Below are 18,109 nucleotides of genomic sequence, written 5' to 3'. Positions count from 1 at the left end.
GGAGGTGGATTATACACACACCCAATCGTCGCTTCATTTTGCCAGTCCGGCACATGTGAAACTCCCAGTGAATCTCCAAACAAGCCCAGTGAACGACAGCTTCTACACTCAAGCTTCCCTTCAAATGGCTCCCAAATGCAATTTGCACCTTACAACTCCCTTACCTTCTGAAACACAGGATTCATCGCTCGAACTCCTTCACCAAGCTGCTTTGCTAGACGATGAGATGGGTAGAAGCAAGAAGTCACTGACTCCAGCCAAAAAGAGCCCTCGCACAAGCCCAAATGGGGAGAAGGCGATTCTTATCACAGAGAATGAGGAGACCGAGTCAGATGCTGAGCCCCCCAACCATCGCTAAAGAAGCAGATTGTGAGCGCCGCCAGTTTTGCAAGCTTCAAAGTTTCTCTGGATCTCAACAAGAAGATAGGCCTGCTTCAGTACGCAAGTCTCCCATGGACATCTTGGAAGGCCCTGCAAGATCCTCTCGCACAATATGAAGCGTTCCAAAAATCAAGAGGTATGTTGAGCAACAATCTCATGGTGACACCAGAGATTATCTCCGAAGTTTTTTAATTACCTCTGATTAGGGCGGAAGTTGCCTACAAGAAAGATGTCGATAGTGAGATGCATAGAGAATTTGGACCGCCTGAAACACAAAAGAATTATTTCTTTGTGAGTAATGTACAAGATACAGGCCGTCGCCAACAATTGGTATGGTATTTAGAGAGAATGCAGCTATTGGTGAAGCCCAACACAATCAGCTGAGATTCATATGCAATAGTCCATGCAACAAAAAAGGGTACACGAATCAGCTGGGCTCACCTATTGCATACACATCTCATGGGGAAGATAGCAAAGAAATATTTGACTACATTGAATGCACATTCAAAGATTGCACCATTCATCACAGCATTGTTTGAATTTGCAGCACAAAATAAGAAAGAAGTGCCAAATGTCATAATACAGTATAGAAATAATAGAAAAAAGCACATGCATGACAAAACAAAGCAAGACAGCAACGAATCAGACAAATTAAAGGCTACCACAGTGCAAGATTTGCAAGCAGCTCAGTATTTGGAGGATGAGGCTTTACAAGTAGTATACGGTAAGTCATTGGTAGAAACACTCTAGGACACACCACTGGCAAAGGAAGAGATTCCCCCTCAACAAACACCACAGAAATCCGTCAAAAAAATCAAGCTCAATCAACACACTAAAGCACAGATGCCGGAGAAAACATGGCTTGAGCCTGAGGACGACGTGGCTCGTTTGTTCCTCAACTCACCTGCCAAGTCCCAATTTGAGAATTTGTCTCCAATCCGTAAGCTCGACTTACTGGAAACTCCTGGGAAGGACACATCGGCAGTCGCACCACATGCAGAGGTGTCAAGCATGCAAGCTGGTAATGCCCTACTCATACTCCAACAATTTGTTGCCCAACAACAAAGAGAACAAGCTAAACTGCAACAGCAAGTCGAACAGCTCCAAAAAGAAAAGGAGGCAGCACAGGAATTCATGATCAAGCATTCCAACTTGCAGCAATGGCTTGCCAGTGCACAAGCCAAAATTACAGAACTTCAGGACGAATATGCAAGGTCCATAGAGCAACACAACAAGCATATTGCAAAGTTGACCACACAGGTCAAGGTGCAAGAGGATTGCATGCTGACTGTGACAGCATGGCTCCAAGAGATGAAAGATGAATTCTTTATTCAACTCAATCGTATGGGTGCAAATAAAAATGATCTTCAAATTGAAAATCTTTTGTTACAGTAATAGCTTCAAGCGCTCCAACATGTCAAACAACAACTCAAAGAAATGGCCGACGAGCTAGATGGCATCTTCCTTAGCAAATATGAATTTTTTGATTTGAAAAATCAGCTGGTCCGGACATCACAAGAAATGTGGAATACCTTGAAGGACAAACTGTTCACGATAGCCAAATGACCATATGATGCTTTCGCATCGGCTGCCTATGCCTACGAGGCGATGGCCTACGAGCTGAAGAATTTAGGGGCAAGATCAAAGGATGTCGAAAAAAAACAAATGCCATTAGAGGACCATCTCACAAACTTTGACATAGAGAAAGAAGGACGACCTGCAACTTTTAGTGACCCTGCAGAATTCATGACCCAGATTCCTAAGCTTACTGCAGGTCAGCAAGAGGAGGATGCTAGCATCGAAGTCAAAGCTACCCCCAACAACTCCAGATGTGCCAGCCCCAATAGAACCAATGAACATCCCAAAGGAGCAAAAGCAACACCAAAGACTCAGGAACAGCAAGAAGAAACAAAGACTGTGGATCCAATTATCACTTGAGGAACAATAATCGATCTCAACACTTCCCATACCTTCAAGGTGCACTTGAAGGAGTATTTTCAGTGAATAAGGGTTCGTGTCCTCGAATTTTTAAGAAAAAGCCTCTCCACCGGAAGTACCAGGTGTTGAAGGCATAACCTCCACCCACGTGAACACTAACCATAGAATAGGTTAAATCCACCTCTGGTAAGAGGGAGTCATTTGAACAAGGTAGTGGGGATCATTTTGTAACTGTAGGGACAATTGTAACTGTCCCTAACAGGACTCCTTAGTGACCTGATCCACCACATAATGTTTTTGGCTAGGACTGTTACATTTTGAAACTTACTGTTACCTTACAACAGTCGGACTGATATCGGATGGCTATAAAAACTTGTATCAACTCCTGTTGAGAGTTTGACTTGTTGAGTTAATGTACACTCTGTCAAAACATAATATACAAGAAGTATATGACCTTTTGCAAAATTTCCTCTGTGTCCTTTTTACATCTTGTGATAGTCTTTTATAGTCTGTGTGATGTCTTTTATAGTCTGTCTACTATGCGACTATACTCCGACTGTTGGCACCTTGTTGTCAAGAATGGAGATGTGTTTGTGTTTTTTACTTGTCTGAAGACAATTTGAACAAGTCTCTATACTTTAGTCTTCATTGGGTAATTGAATTAGTCTATGGCTTGTAGCTCATGCTATGCTCTAGACTCCTTGGCTTAACTCCGTAACTAAAGTAACTCAGACTCTTAGATTTCCTTCTTAAATGTGGGACTGCCTCCTTGTTCAACTTTGGTCCTCTATTACCAAATCTAACAATTCAAGAAGTAAATCGTCTCTCTTTCCGAGTATGCCTAGAATATAGGCAAGCTTTGATACCACTATCAAAAATTAAAAATTAAAAATATCACAAGTTAACAATTAAAGAAATCATCAACAAAGAAACAAGTTGAATGACAAGCTTAAAATAAGCTAAGGTTTTATATGCCTTCTCAATCTTTTTGCCCTTATCTTAGAATTATAATACAAATACAAAAATGTGGTAGATGGCCTAAATATTCCATGCAACACCTCAATTAGTATCCTCGACTAATGGAGATCACTACTTCACAAGTTAGCCTCTAAATCAGCAAAACAAAGAGGTGAGTGATGATTCATAATCAGTATTCAGAGTGAAGGAGTCTCTCTCTAATTATCGTGTGAGATTTGAGGCACAGATTGACACCACTATCATTTATAGGCTGGTGGTGTTGAAGGGAGCTCGACTATATAAAATACCATCGGCTATTTCAAAGTTAGAGCGAGTGTTCTTGTGGTTAACATTGCTAGGAGTAACAGTCATTGTTGTCGAGGCTACTGGACACACTGTTGCTTAGAGTAACATAGTCCTTGGTATTGTTGGGAGCTTCTAATGGGAGACGAATCTTCATGGTGGTCATCTAGGGAAGAAGGAAGCTTAGCAACGTAGCAAAGCAAAGATGTAGCTTAGTAGTGCCACATAGCCACTAGCGAAGGTCCACAATCGAAGGTGCTTAACCGAGCTTAATACATGGATAGACGAGTTGATATAGCTTAAGGAATTGCAAAGTTGAGCAAGCACAAAGATCCTTCTGAGAAGGCACACAAGATCTACACCACCCCTTCCTGTCACTGCACCTTTTTTACCATTTTCTTTCACCTAATGCAGATTTTGTTCCTCGATTTTGCGGCTAAGATTGATGTACTCTCAATCCCTTTTGGCCATGACTCATCACTAGCACACTATATCGTGTAGAATTATTTCTTGCTGGAAGAAAACATGGAAGTAATATTTTGCTTGCAGACCACTTGGATCCGTGGAATGGCCCATTGATGAAGATATAGTAGCAAAGAAGAATCCAGAGATCAAAGCAAGCATGTTCTTGTAAAACCGATAACAATTTCATAGAACTAGCAAGAAGACAATACTCTACCACTTAAACCCTTCTAAACCTTAGGATTGTGGTTTTTTCCTTTGAATCTGACTATACCAACTTTAGCAGATAACCCTTATGATCAATTAGATGAAACTTTATTTACAATGTATGTATCAGACATAGTTGCACGAAACGTGCGTTTCGTGGGCAGAAATGGAAACGCCGAAACGAAAACGCCGTTTCGTCAAGAAACGGCGTTTCGTATTTTCTGTTTTGTCAGAAACCCTAAAAACAGGATTTCTTTCAGATTTTCGCCGCCTTCGTCTTTCGTCGCCTCCCGCATCCTTTGTGCATCCTTCCTCCACTTCTTCAAGCTCTCTCCATCCCATCCTTTGCTCTTGGACCTACCCTCACCTCCATCCTTCTCTGAGCTCTCTCCATCCTCTTCATCCTTTGCTCCATCTTCTCCATCCTGCAAGCTGCAGCCTGCAACTTGGCAGCCTGCTCTCCTGACTCCATCCCTCCATCCTTCTTCTCTCCATCCTCTCTTTAATCTTACCTTCTACCTCTCCATCCTCCTCCTCTCCATTCTCCTTCACTTCTACCTCTCCATCCTCTCCATCCTCTTTTACCTCTATCTCTCCATCCTCCTTCTACGGTCTACCTCCCATCCTTTCTCACGAGTCACTTGTGACCTCTCCATCCTCCTTCTCACCTCTCCATCCTCCTCAATGCCGAGAGATGCTTATTGGGTCCATGTCTCCCTCCTGGATAGTTATAAAGGAGGCGGTGGCTCCAAGAAGTGGAGATGCAACTATTGCGGCATAAGCAAGACGGGGTCTGTCACACGGGTGACAGACCATCTAGCAGGTGTTCCCTGCAAGGATGTAGGACCTTGTGAGTTCGTGCCTACTGCAGTGAAAGGTGGCCTAACAGAATGGAAGCGTGCGCGTATGGCAGCCTTGGCTGCAAAAAGTGGAGGATAAGGGCTGCAAGATGAAGAAGAGGCTGCTGACACTGAGCCATTGGATGATGCCAGCACATTGGGTTCTGCAAAGAGAAGTAGAGGGGCATCAACTACTCGAGCGCGGGTCCTAGTGCCACAAGAACACCCTTGCCACATGGATCAATTAGTGTGGATGCTAGTGCAGGGAAACGAGGATTACTACAAAGGTCTAGCATTCAAGCACGCTTGCAAAAGCAAGCAGTGAAGGAGGCCACTAGTGAGCTCACAAAGCTCTTCATACAATGTGCAATACCCTTTCATGTGGCGAAGACTACACGATGGAGGAAGGCCATGAGAGCCGTAACCCGCATTGGGTATGAATGGGAAGGGCCTACATATGAGGCCTTCCGGACAAGAGAGCTAAGAAGAGAGAGGGAATGTGTGGAAGACCAAATGAAGCCCTTGAAAGAGACTTGGAAAAAATATGGATGCACACTCTTATGCGATGGATGGTCAGATGCACGGAAGAGGAATGTGTACAATATTTTAGTGTCTTCTTGCAAGGGAACCATGTTCTTGAGAGCCATAGACGCTTCCACTGCAGATACAGTGATTACAGGGCTGTATATTTGGGAGCATTTACGGGCAGCCATTATGGAGATAGGTGTTGAGTATGTGGTGCAGGTGGTGACAGATAATGGCAGCAATTGTGTGTCAATGGGTGCCATGTTAGAAGATGAGTTCCCTAAGATTGTGTGGACACCCTGTGCCTCACCTTGCCTTGATCTTTTCATCGAGGACCTAGGGAAGATACCTTGGATTGATGCCATCTTCTCCACAGCCCGCAGTATCGTGAAGTTTGTCACGAAGAGACTCAAAGTCCTCAGCATCTATTGGGCTTACAGTGACCTTGAGCTATTGAAACCTCCAACCACAAGGTTTTCTTACATGTTCATAGTGGTGGAGAGGCTTGTGCGAGTGCGCCAAGGCTTGTTGCGCACGGTTGTGTCTCGGGAGTGGGGAGATTGGGATGATAGAGGCCAAGCAAAGTCTATCAAATTTTTTCGCATGATCATGGATGAGTCTTGGTAGAATCAGACGGAGGCATTAATCAAATCGATTAATCCTATCTACACGGTGCTTCGCATCACGGACATGGAGGGAAGCACATTAGGACTCTTGTACGAGTTTATGGACAAGATTGGAGAGGCCCTCAACAGAAACACTTCCCTATCGCCTGATAAGTGAGACTTTTTACTTTTGTAATATGTATAATTATTGCAGTTACTAAATAACAATTTGTTATCATGAAGCTTGAAATTTTCATATATATATTATGTATGTACTATTATCTATAGTCTATGAATTTTGCATGCATAATGCATTCTAATTTCTTGTGGCATGATTTAGGGTTGAGTCCATCCGTGCTATATGCAATAAGCGGTGGAATTGGTTCCACCGCCCAATCCATGCGGTGGCACATGTATTGCATCCGCTCTGGCGCAGTCAAGAGCAATATGAGAATGACGAGTTGGAGGAGGGGATGCAACAGTATCTACAAAATTGGACGGGTGGTGACTTGGAGATGCAACGAAGACTGGAGGATGAACTTCTATTGTTCCGCAATCACAGCCTCTCCTTTGGTCGACCTACAGCTAGGCTCCGAGAGACACAGTTGCAACCTGTCTCCTGCTGGAAGAACTATGGCAACTGTACTCCTACTTTAGTAAGAGTCTAAGAGACAAGTTCCAACGCCACTAGTTGGAGCTTAGTCGTTAAGTAATTTGAAGTTTTATCTACTACAAATATGTTTAAAGTTATCAAGTTCCTGATACTTATCTCGACTTAATTGGCTTATGGCAGAAACGCCTTGCTATACGTGTTCTCTCACAGGACTGCAGTTCCGATCCTTGTGAGAGGAACTGGAGCACTTGGGCCCTCTTTCACACAAAGAAGAGGAACAGATTGAGCACGGCTCAATTGGAGGGGTTGGTGTTTTGTCATTGCAACCTCCGTCTCCTTGAGTTCACCGCCGGCTGCCCCGAACCTCGCCAAGTGAATGTAGGCAAGGTGGACGTGGAGAAGATGGAGGTCATACCAGATATCCCACGGGAGGAGCTGGACATATACACCATGTTGTATGAGGAGCTGTCAGCACCAGCACACCACACACGATCATACACTCAACCATCTGGAGATGGTGCTAGTACTTCAGTTGCACCCGATGGTCCTGATCCTGATGTTGATGATTCTTCTTCAGACAGTGACACAGATGCCTCGAACTTATCTGAGGACGCAGAGGATGACGATGACGAGGAGTCCATGGATGATGCAGATGATCAGTAGTCCTGCTGCTTTTTTTTATATCATCCATGAATGCTTTTATTTTGAGTCTTGCATGACTCATGAATCATGATCATGAAATTTGTGGACCATGAATCATGATCATCTATGGAGCCTGGACATTAAATACTTTCAAGTTTCAAGTTTCAAGTTTCAACTTGTGTGCTAAGTTTAAACTTTTAAGTACTTCAAACTGCTAAATTTCAGATTCTTGTAATGCCAAACTTGTTGGTCATGACCCATGATACATGTTGATTTCAGATTATTGAAGCATCATTCAAGAATTTAGAATCATAGAGGCATGAATCATGAATGATGCATTGATGCTTGAAGGCTGAAGCCTGAAGCTTCAGCCTTCAAGTATAGATAATTGTAATTTGTATTATGTATGATTTGCACTCTATTGATAATTATATTATGTATAAAAAATAAATTTTTATACATAAATTGTATCATATTGCCGTTTCTTCCGTTTCCGTTTCGGCGGGGCCCGGAAACTCCGTTTCTTGCGTTTCTTCCGTTTCCGTTTCGGCTGGTAACTATGGTATCAGAAATCAATGATTACATATATAATGAATGAATGAATGAACTTCCGGTATGAAGCCATATTTATCTGCTAGTTATCAGGCCAAGCATGTCCAAGGCAATGCATGGACTATCAGCAGGAACCTGGAGAAAGAACAGCAAAAAGATCAGAAAACTTTTTAGTCTGATACTCTATTTATGTCTAGAAAGAGTCCAGAAATCTTTTCAAACAACAACATCAGGTTGTGATGCAACAGACAGTGCCCAGATTTCCTTCAAGGTAGAACAGTGTGCTTGCAGTTCATAAGCAGGATCCAGAAAATGAAGCTTTTGAGAAAGAAATATGAGTTCAAACCAATTACCATGTGTCCAGCAAGAAGAATCCAGTAGAAGGATAAGTTTTTGAAAGACTTCACAAAAGCACCAGTTCCGTCTGTGCTATTGCAATACATTGGCGTGCGAGCTGCAGCTTGAAAATCCTTTAAGTACTTCCACCTGTGAGGACAGTTTATGGTTTACAACCCAAAGCAAGGTACATGTTAGCTTTCTTTATTTGCAAAACTGCCAAGAGGTCAGTATACTATGGGATAAATCATTTAATATTTTCTCAGTGAAGTGAGGTAAAGAACCCTTGAAAGCTGAGTCTAGTTGGACAGATAAATTTGAATGAAAATCTTTATACGAAGCCTATCTGAGTGTTCATTGCCGATAGAGACGTTTTTAAAACTATTCTTGCCCCGATTTAAAGCTCCCCATTAGAAAACACCAGTGAGAGGCTGAAAAGAAGAAATGAACATCACTCACTTTAGTTTTTGGACCCAAGCTTCTGTTCCTTCTGTCGCACAAATTAAATCCACCTGCATTCCATTCAGCAGGTCATTCTTCTTTTTGTGCAAGCCAAAACCTGCCTATTTGTGCGTCTCCTATGTATGAGTGCTCATAATCTGTCCCGCATCAATTTCGATCTCTTTAAATGCACTTAAAACAATTAGGGGCAGCAAAATAGATGCAGGAATCCCCACCTACAACTCGAATCAACAGTTAACTTTTGTGTTTATCATCTTATTGTTTGCTTTTGTTTACAAGCACACTTTTTTTTTGGGTGAAATCCAATTGTCATTACATTACAAAGAAAAGCCCAAGAAAAAGGACAGCCAGTTACAACCATCAGAAGATATCATTATATGACAAGAAAGTAGGATAATCTATATCCCACGCATGTAGACAATCATAAAAAGATTACCTTAAAGATGCCCGGAAGAACTGATATTTAGCTAGGGAGAGATCACCAAAGACTCCATGGTTACCATCCTTCCATAGAGGCCCAATAGTGAACCCAATAAAAAAGTAGATCATATTCCTGCCTTACCGGATGAAAACCAAAAAGCCAAAATCGCTTGTCAAAAGAAGCACTAGGAAAACGAGCCTCAAGCCTTTGGTGTAGCAAGAGCAGGAAATCATAACAATTTGGGCATTGCCAAAAGATATGGGGCATAGACTCCCGTGAGGACAGACATCGTCGACACGTGGCAGGGACAATGTGACGACCTTTTCCTTTATCCTGGACTGTAGGAGCTGGTTTATTCACTTTAGTTTTCAGCCCCGAGGTCCCAGGATCATCCCTACTCTTCACAGGAGAGGGCATTGCATTTGGAGGCATTTTAATGCAAGGCGAGGGGACATTGCGAGGCCATATGCCCAGATTTCTTGCATTCAAAATAGGCACCTACAAAGAGACCCCATTTGAGCCTAAAGTAAGCACTGCCCATTACAACATTATTAACAGCGACAGGGGGACATCTATATCCCATAAAATGTAAAAGCAATTAAAATTTCCATGCTGCCTGGGAGGGCATGCCATTTACCCAAAGATTAGGTAAAGGTTCTTCAAGGCATTGAGGGAAGTCCGCAGCCTCTACCCACACCAGACAGCGATGCCTAAGAAGTAAGGAGTAGTCCCGGGTAAGAGACAAGGCAAGACATGGACCATCTATTGCCCATAATATAAAGGAGAATGCTCCAAAAGCATCTGTTTTTGTTCTTCATCGATCAGTCATGAAGACCTCAAAGAAATCTCTTGCAGCATAATGCACTTTTGAACAAAACATCCAAGTGTCTAGGTCAACCTGAACAAACTCCCCACAACTACTTCCACAAGCATTCTACCCGGGAAAAAGATCATGACAGCATTTCTAGCATATTCCCGAACAAGAGCAACTATATCGTCCACTTCAAGTGATGCCCACGAGAGAAGCGGGCTCTTTCCAATATTTGTGGGTGTCTTCGAACCCTTCGTGCATGACTAGTTGGCTGAGTGGGTTGCTAGTAACAGTTCTAGGCTGTATGCAAGCTTCCTAGACTAGGGATGGAGACCTACTGCCAGGAGTGGTGAGAGCAGTCAGCAGTAAAGGCTATGCAAGGTATGTAAATGCCTACTGGGATGTGGAATGCCCCAGTTGTAAGAAGGAATTTATCTTTGTATAGCCTGGATTTCAGCGCCTCTCACTTAATTAAAGAAATACTGAAAGGGAAGACAAGGTTTTGGGCCAATCTGTGTGTCTTTGTCTTGGTGCAAGGGCACTCTAGCTCCGAATCTGTGTTTAAGTCGCTTGCTGAATATTTTAATTGAAAGCATTGGCTGGTTATTTGTAGTTTACTGCCCTTTGATTTATTGAAGGCCAGTTTCTCTCTCTCTCTCTCTCTCTCTCTCTCTCTCTCACACACACACACACACGTACTTATTGTTTGCATGTGTGTGTGTGTGTGTGTGTGTGTGTGTGTGTGTGTACAGTAATTGTAGCACCTCGTTTTGAGGTTGCTACTCATATAATATAATCAATCAAAGATTTCATCCAAAAAAAAAGTATGTGTGTGTGCGCTCCAATCCTACAGATATTGGCACAAGGACTTTTGTGGCAACAAATGCAGCAATCCTTTTTTCCATAAGGAAGGCAAAGAGCTAGAGAGCCAAGCATTATCGATCATATACAAAAGAATAGGGCTGAGTTGAGCTTTGGTTATTCGGCAAATATTCCTCTAGGCCTCATAATGATCAGTTCTTCTGTTGGTGCCGTTATTGGGCTTTGTGGTCATTACATCATGCTCATAACATTTGACTGTACATGCACTCTCAGTTGGGAATTTATCATTTCTTCCGTTCCTCCTTGCACGATGTGCATTCTCTTAGAGACCTTCCTTCGGCCCACCAGTTCAAAGTGCTTTAATATTGTTTGTAATTCTAAGTAGTAGCTATCTCGTTTTGAGAAATCTATGAATGTATATATATGCAAATGAATACTGCTTCTTACAAAAAAAAACCTGTGTGAGTGTATGTGTGTGTGTGTGTGTGATCCATCTTTGGCTAAATATCCGTTCTTCCAAGCATTGTCTATATGCACGGGATTTAGATTCATCGCCTTCTTGTGGCTTTGGACCCAAAATGCAAAAAGTGGTTTATTGACTTTATGAGGGTGGTATGGATTCTTGCCGTTTATCTAATGTCCTATCCTATCCATGGACTTTGGGACACTTAGTTCATCACAGCTGTCCTCTCAGTGCTCTGCTTTTTGCAATTGCTCTCATCCTCTCCTGATGCATATTGATGCCTTTGTTTCGCAGCATTGTTTACATGGTATCAATTTTACTAGAGGTGCTCCTTTTGTCAATCTGGCCTATGTAGATGATTTCTTCTTCTTCTCAGGAACTCGGAATTGGATGTTTGACATCTTATGCAGGCCCTTGATTTATTTGGTCTTGCAACTGGGTTGAAAGTGAATTTTGCGGAGTCCAAAGTTCAAACTCCTGCCTTTGCATTAGTGTGATTGGCTTTTCACAATTTATAGCCTGGACTAGCGTTGCTCTCTGATCAAAGACTATGACATCTGGGCTACCCCATTGGTTGTCATATTTCTTTGCTACAAGAAAGGCTTTGGGTACTACACAAGATTTTTCTTAAGATCGGCTATTGGAAGCTGTCTATGTGGTCTTTGCATGTTCGTCTTCAGATCGTGCAATCCATTATCATGGCCTATGTGCAGTTTTATTTGCCACTTATCCCTCGGTCTTCTTAAGATATTGAGAACTTACATCCAAGGCGATGGAATGCCTTTGGCGCACTTAAACTAACCGTAAGGCGCTTCGGCTCCTCACTTAACAATTATGTTTATTCACCCAAATGCATGGGAAATGTCTTAAACATTCATACTCATGTAATAGCTCACGAGGCCAAGCTTTTGCTTGATTTTTTGAAGCAACGTCAGCCATGGACACTTATGCTCTCTTGTCTGATTGCCTTACTTGTTACTAACGCCTTTGGCCATTGGATTCCTACCATATTCGAACTTATTTTCGGGCGTCTACATGGTGGCATTCATACGTGTCCCTTCTCTACTCGATTTCTTCAACAACACATCTACATTGGTGGAACAACATCCGAACCTTGGGCCCTCCGCCTAGAGAGCATTCATTGGAGCCATGTCTTTACCCCCCCTTTAGCTCATCTGCATCCTAGAAAGGCTTATTTTCTGCATCGTCAAGGTATTTCTACGGTCAATGATGTGATGGGATGATCAGGGTCTTTCCTGTCCTCTCAGTCCAGGAGATAGTCTTCTTTGGGTTTGCATCAAACGCCCCTTTGCTGGATTTTCACCACCATGCTGCAATACTTTTACCTTGTCCCCTGCCCCTTTACTACTCTTTGTCTGATGGATTGGAAGTTTGATCGAGGCCTCCTGGGGTATTCTTCTTTTTAGTTTGCAGATCTTTCCACCAAGAAAGCTTATTATATCTTACTTCCATAACCTTGGATTCAACACTAAGGAATTCATATTTGGCATCTTAACAAACCTCTTGGTGGAAGGTTTGTCTCCGCCGCATTTGGAACTATAAACTCCCTCTTACACAACGGCTTTTCTTGTGGCGTTGTTTGCTAGCGCACTACCAGTGGGCTCTTTGTTAACTGCTAGGCGTATGGCTTCCTAGGCTTGGCCTTCTTGTTCTCTTCCCAGGAAGACAACCACACATTTGCTCTGGACTTGCACTGCTGCCCGTGATTTTCTTCCTAGACTAAGGACTTATCTTCATGCTAGTTTTCCTAGCATTTCTTTTGGCAGACGGTTTTAGCTGTTTGGGAGATATGCCTCTACACCGGACTATATTTAGTTCTTCACTTAGTGTCCTACTAGGCTTTGTGATCTTTATATCATGCCATGCCCGTAACACTCAATTGTATGGGCACTCCTAGGTGGATGTTTATCATTTCTTCTGTTCCTCCCTAAATCTGTCCCTTCAGGACGCGCATTCTTTGGGAGATTTTCCTTTGGCCCAGCTAGAAGTGTTTTATCACGATTTCTAGTTTCATTACTATTTCTAATTTAAGTAGTAGCTGCTCCACTGTGGAGCAGCTATGAATGTACATTCTTTCTAAATGAGATTGTAGCAAGAGAACATCTTGTTGCATGTAGTTTGCATATTCAATCCCGACATAAGCATTAGCGATATTATCCATAATGTGTCAGGGGGAATGAGCCCATACTAGGTTGGATGTAGCCCATCATGCAAGTAACCTTTGATACAATTAACCACCATTTCAGCAACAAGCTTGTAGATGACAAGCATAAGTATAATGGGCCTCCAGTCTCAGCACATTATTCACACAAGTTTTCTTAGGAAATAATTTGACCAACCCTTTTGTCCAACTAGCCAGCATTTGCTGAGTTTCCCAAGCATAATTGATTATATGTAGCAATGTAGGTGAAAGAGCATCCCAATACTTAAGAAAAAACTCTATAGTGAGATCATCCCATCCCAGAGCCTTTCATTTGCTACATGACCTTATTGCATCTCTTAGCTCTCTCTTTGAAAGATGCCCCAATGTGTGTGGCCTGTTCATGGGAGATAATTGGACACACATGCCAAAGAATCTCATGTACCATGCTCAAACTGTTTGGCATAGTGGCTCACATATGCTTGGGCTAGCAGTGCTCATGAGGTGGTCCAGTTACTATTAGCATCCTTAACCCGGAAAATGTTTTCACGTTGTCTTTTATGATGCAATCATTTTTTAAAATCCTTAGACAAGCATCGCTTATCTGAAAAGTGGTATTGAAATGTTCTCAAAGAGGCACACCCATCTGATAAATACTTGGTCAAATAACATACCTAAAGGCGTGTTTTTTTACGGATGTGCATTTCACTACCCAGAAAACGTTGTATAATGTGTGATCGACCTTGCAATGCATATCCGATGTTGACAATACCTTGCATGCACCTCAACCTAGTTGAAATGGACTTGCGTGCAAGGTGGAGCCCCCATCCGATAAGTACTTGTTTGAATAACACACCATTGTAAAAGTTGCCTAGCTTGACATAGATGAGCATCCTCAGTAGGAGGTAAATCCCTCTAGTGACTGATTTATGTCAAAAGCTGACAGATGTTTTTAGCCTTGGGTACATCCTCCCTAACAGGTGCAATGTTGTTACAGACCATGTCCTTGTATGGTTCATGCTGCATTACTGTTATCAACAATAGGAAGCCTTTGAACGGGCAGCCTGTCATTTGAATCTCATGAAAAGATAGCTTTACCCAAAGTGGAGAATGATCCGAGTATGGATATGCATGATAAGACTGGCCGGACCTTTAATGTATTATTTTTTACAAGTATTATATTCTCTTTATGTCCAAAAAGCACGCATTAGATACTTTTAAAGAACCTTGGGAAATAATGTTTCATGTTTCGCACAAATTATTATAAGGTGGCAAGGTGCATCCAAACTTTCACAATTCACGATTCAGAGGTATTTGTTACTTGAGTCAACTATGAGAACGGTCATACTTTTACTGCAAAAATAAAATTCAGATGGGAAACAAACCTGTCCATTGTATATTGTTAAGTTCACCCCAACAGATAGTAATTCATCTACCTGCAGACATAGCAGATAAAACCAAGCACAGAATTCTAAAAATATTGATCAGTCATCAATGGCATTGGTATCAATAAATCAAGCTACATGTACTTGACTATGATTACAAACTGCACTTACCTTTGTGATTACATCTTTCATGAACTCATTGCTCAATGTGTCAAATACCGCCGTCGACACTTCGGTCCAACTAGCAAAATGCAAATTAGTTGAACATCAATTTACAAGTCTTATTGTTTTATGGTGAAATAAAAAGCCATACAATTTTTCTACTGCGTTCTGACATATGCTGTTCTAGCGTAATAGCATTTTTATAGCACATGTTATATGATGGGCCAATTTCAAATAAATGCATATGTACACATGCATTCAAAGGCAAACTTGGGTAAAAAAACACATGCATGTGGGCAGAGAGAGAAAAAGAGAGAGAGAGAGAGAGAGAGTCTTCGGAAGACCAATGGGTCTATGAGACTGTGAGAAACCTGACACAATAAGCTGAAAGGGTCGAGCTACTAAACCACCATGCTACATGCTACATAGCTATAAGAACATCAATACAAAGTCATAACATAACATCAATGTGACCCTCCCCATCACCACTATCATCATATGTCATCAAAGTACAAAGCAAAATCGAGTCCAATATCACAGCTACCTGAATCTCCCCCCACAAGGCAGAAGGTCATGGCGGAAGGTGGGATAGTGGTAGTATAAAGTCAGAGATAGAGTGCTATCGATTATCTATGGGGGTTGCCGGGTGTGGTGTCCTGGCAGTCGCTCTGCGTTGGACTAGGGCTACGGTGACCCCTACTGATCGCGCTCCAACCCTGAACATGAAAGGAATGCCTCCAAGTGTAATATGTGTGTCCATCCTTTGTCGGATATGTCGAGTCGCTAGCTCCAGGTCACGCCCATATCAGAGGCCTGCGGGGTAATGACCTGTGTATTAACGTGAGCAAACAGACCGATGAGACTAAGATCTGATATACATCATGCTCATACCATCCATGCAAGGGAATTAGAGGTGTCTAGTACACCTCCACATTACGTACTGAAAAGAAAACCTATGAAATAATGGTTGGTAGCAAGATACATCTTCGAGATAGAGGAGACTTGGCTACTACTATGGCCCTTGATGCATGAACAAGCACGCGCATGTGTGCATACATACATACACACATATACATGCAGACACATGTGTGTGCTTGTTCATGCATCAAGGACCACAATAGTAGCCCTCTCTCTCTCTCTCTCTCTCTCACACACACACAGTAGTAGCTGCCCTTCTCCAGCTTCATAACCGTCGATCACCAGATCATGAGGGACTACACACTGAACATTTTGTGCATGGGCAAGAGATCTTGACCCCGATCTTAGCACAGTTGTTAAACCATGCCGTATGCCATGGCTTCCCACCTACCTAGAGCACCACCACCATAGTACCGATACACAAGGTAGGTGATCCCATGGACACTAGGAACTACCGTACTCTTATGATTGGCCACACTTTGGCTAGGATATATGGGTCGGTACTAGAGAGGGAGATCAACAGCCACACGGAGGGTCACGGGCAATGGCTTGGGCAAGCAGGATTTCGGAGACAGCACTCCACCCTGGATCACATTTTTACCTTGAGGCCTATTATTTTGAGGAGGTGAAGTCGAGGCATCCGAAAGTCTACACTTGCTTCGTAGACTTCCATAAGGCATTTGAGGCTGTCCCGCGCTCTCGCCTGATCAGGAGGTTACAAGAGCTACAGCTCCCAGATGTCAGGATTAGGGGATCATGAGTCTTTATGAGTCTATCAGAGGGAGGATACGCGCCCCAGGAGGCCTATCAGACTGGATTGAGAGCACCATCAGAGTAAAGCAAGTCTGCCCCCTATCACTGACTCTTTTCAAGATCTGTATCGACGAGATCACTTCTTTTGTCCATCGACTAGGCAGAGAGGGTTCGCTCCTGGCTGACCTGATGGTGCAGATATTGATGTACACCGATGACATAGTCCTCATATCATCCTCAGCAAAGGGACTGCAAAAACATCTAGAGACTCTGGAGATGTTCTACAGGGAGAGAGACTTGACAGTAAACCTTGGGAAGAAACCTTGGGAAGACCAAGGTTATGATCTTCAACACCTCACGAACAGTGTCCCGTCACCATAGTTTCACATACCGTGGCGAGCCTGTGGAGATAGTGCAGCCCTACACATATTTGGGGATAGTGTTCACTAGACCAGGTTTCACGATGATCCATGCAGGTACGACACAACTCACACGAGGACGGGGTGCTCTAGCCCGACTACAGAGGCGATGCTTCCAGGCACACTTCCAAGACCCCCCGACCAAGGGTTGACTCTTTAACACGCTAGTGAGACCGACTGCCATGTACGCAACACCTTTCTGGGGGAGTGATATTTCAGCAACTGAGTGGAAGAGATTTGGGAGGCTACAGGTGACCATGGGATCCAAGATGATTCAAAGTAAACCCTTAGTCCCTCATCAGATTATACACGTAGAGTTCACCACCATGACCCCTCTCCAGGTTGATGCCATCTTTCATACAGGGACGCTCCTCCACAGAGTTTGGGCCTTACCCCAGTGGAGACTACCGAGGTTGGCATTAGAGTCCTCCGAGCGACTAACAAAGAGTGGTGTTGATACGGCATGGTACGCACAGATATCCACGTGGTTTGGTATTCACGGCATTCAGATGGACATGCTTTCCCCCTTTCACTACAGTCTGTACGCACCACCCGAGATGATCCCATGAGATGAGATGAATTGTATCATATGGTTGGACCTCCTCTAGTGGACCTTCTCGAGCTCCATCCATCTAGGGCTTGGGGGGGAGAGGAGCTCTCCACCAAGATCCAATTCTACCATGATCACTTCCTAAGGAAATCAAAGCACAGTCTTGTCATTAGACCTCCTTCTCACATCTCATTAGAGTGCCACCAGGTTACCTGGATATGTGGAACCTGAGCATGTACTAGGAGTGCTAGCCTTGAACACCTGACACTCTTCTGTTACTTTGCTACTCTAGTATTTTGTTCACTAGTTTAGTATGTTAGCACTTTAGCTTTAGCTTTCAGTTTTCAGTTTTCAGCAAGGGTCTTCATGATGAACCCTTTGCTTCAGCCCTCAATGGCTTGTATGAGGTACCTTTTGGATTC

General features: G+C 43.0%; 1 protein-coding gene across 1 annotated transcript in view; it reads right to left on the bottom strand.

The window, feature by feature from the left end:
* Positions 1 to 4,228: 4,228 nt before the first annotated feature.
* The window catches only part of SCPL51 (serine carboxypeptidase-like 51), a 78,233-nt gene continuing 64,352 nt past the window's right edge, over positions 4,229 to 18,109 (bottom strand). The window contains exons 11-16 of the mRNA XM_087390414.1: positions 15,057 to 15,126; positions 14,886 to 14,936; positions 8,820 to 8,872; positions 8,378 to 8,510; positions 8,043 to 8,159; positions 4,229 to 4,379 (exon numbers count right to left, since the gene is read on the bottom strand). Of these exons, the coding sequence (XP_087246540.1) occupies positions 8,100 to 8,159; positions 8,378 to 8,510; positions 8,820 to 8,872; positions 14,886 to 14,936; positions 15,057 to 15,126 (367 nt within the window). The 3' untranslated portion in view covers positions 4,229 to 4,379; positions 8,043 to 8,099. The remainder of the gene's footprint in view (positions 4,380 to 8,042; positions 8,160 to 8,377; positions 8,511 to 8,819; positions 8,873 to 14,885; positions 14,937 to 15,056; positions 15,127 to 18,109) is intronic.

The sequence above is a fragment of the Dipteris shenzhenensis genome, chromosome 19, assembly GCF_047967505.1.
Source record: "Dipteris shenzhenensis isolate YYH24624 ecotype China chromosome 19, Dip_SZ_1.0, whole genome shotgun sequence".
NCBI classification, from domain to species: Eukaryota; Viridiplantae; Streptophyta; class Polypodiopsida; order Gleicheniales; family Dipteridaceae; genus Dipteris; species Dipteris shenzhenensis.
Note: the sequence above shows the minus strand (reverse complement) of the source record. Positions and strands in the feature narration are given on the sequence as shown.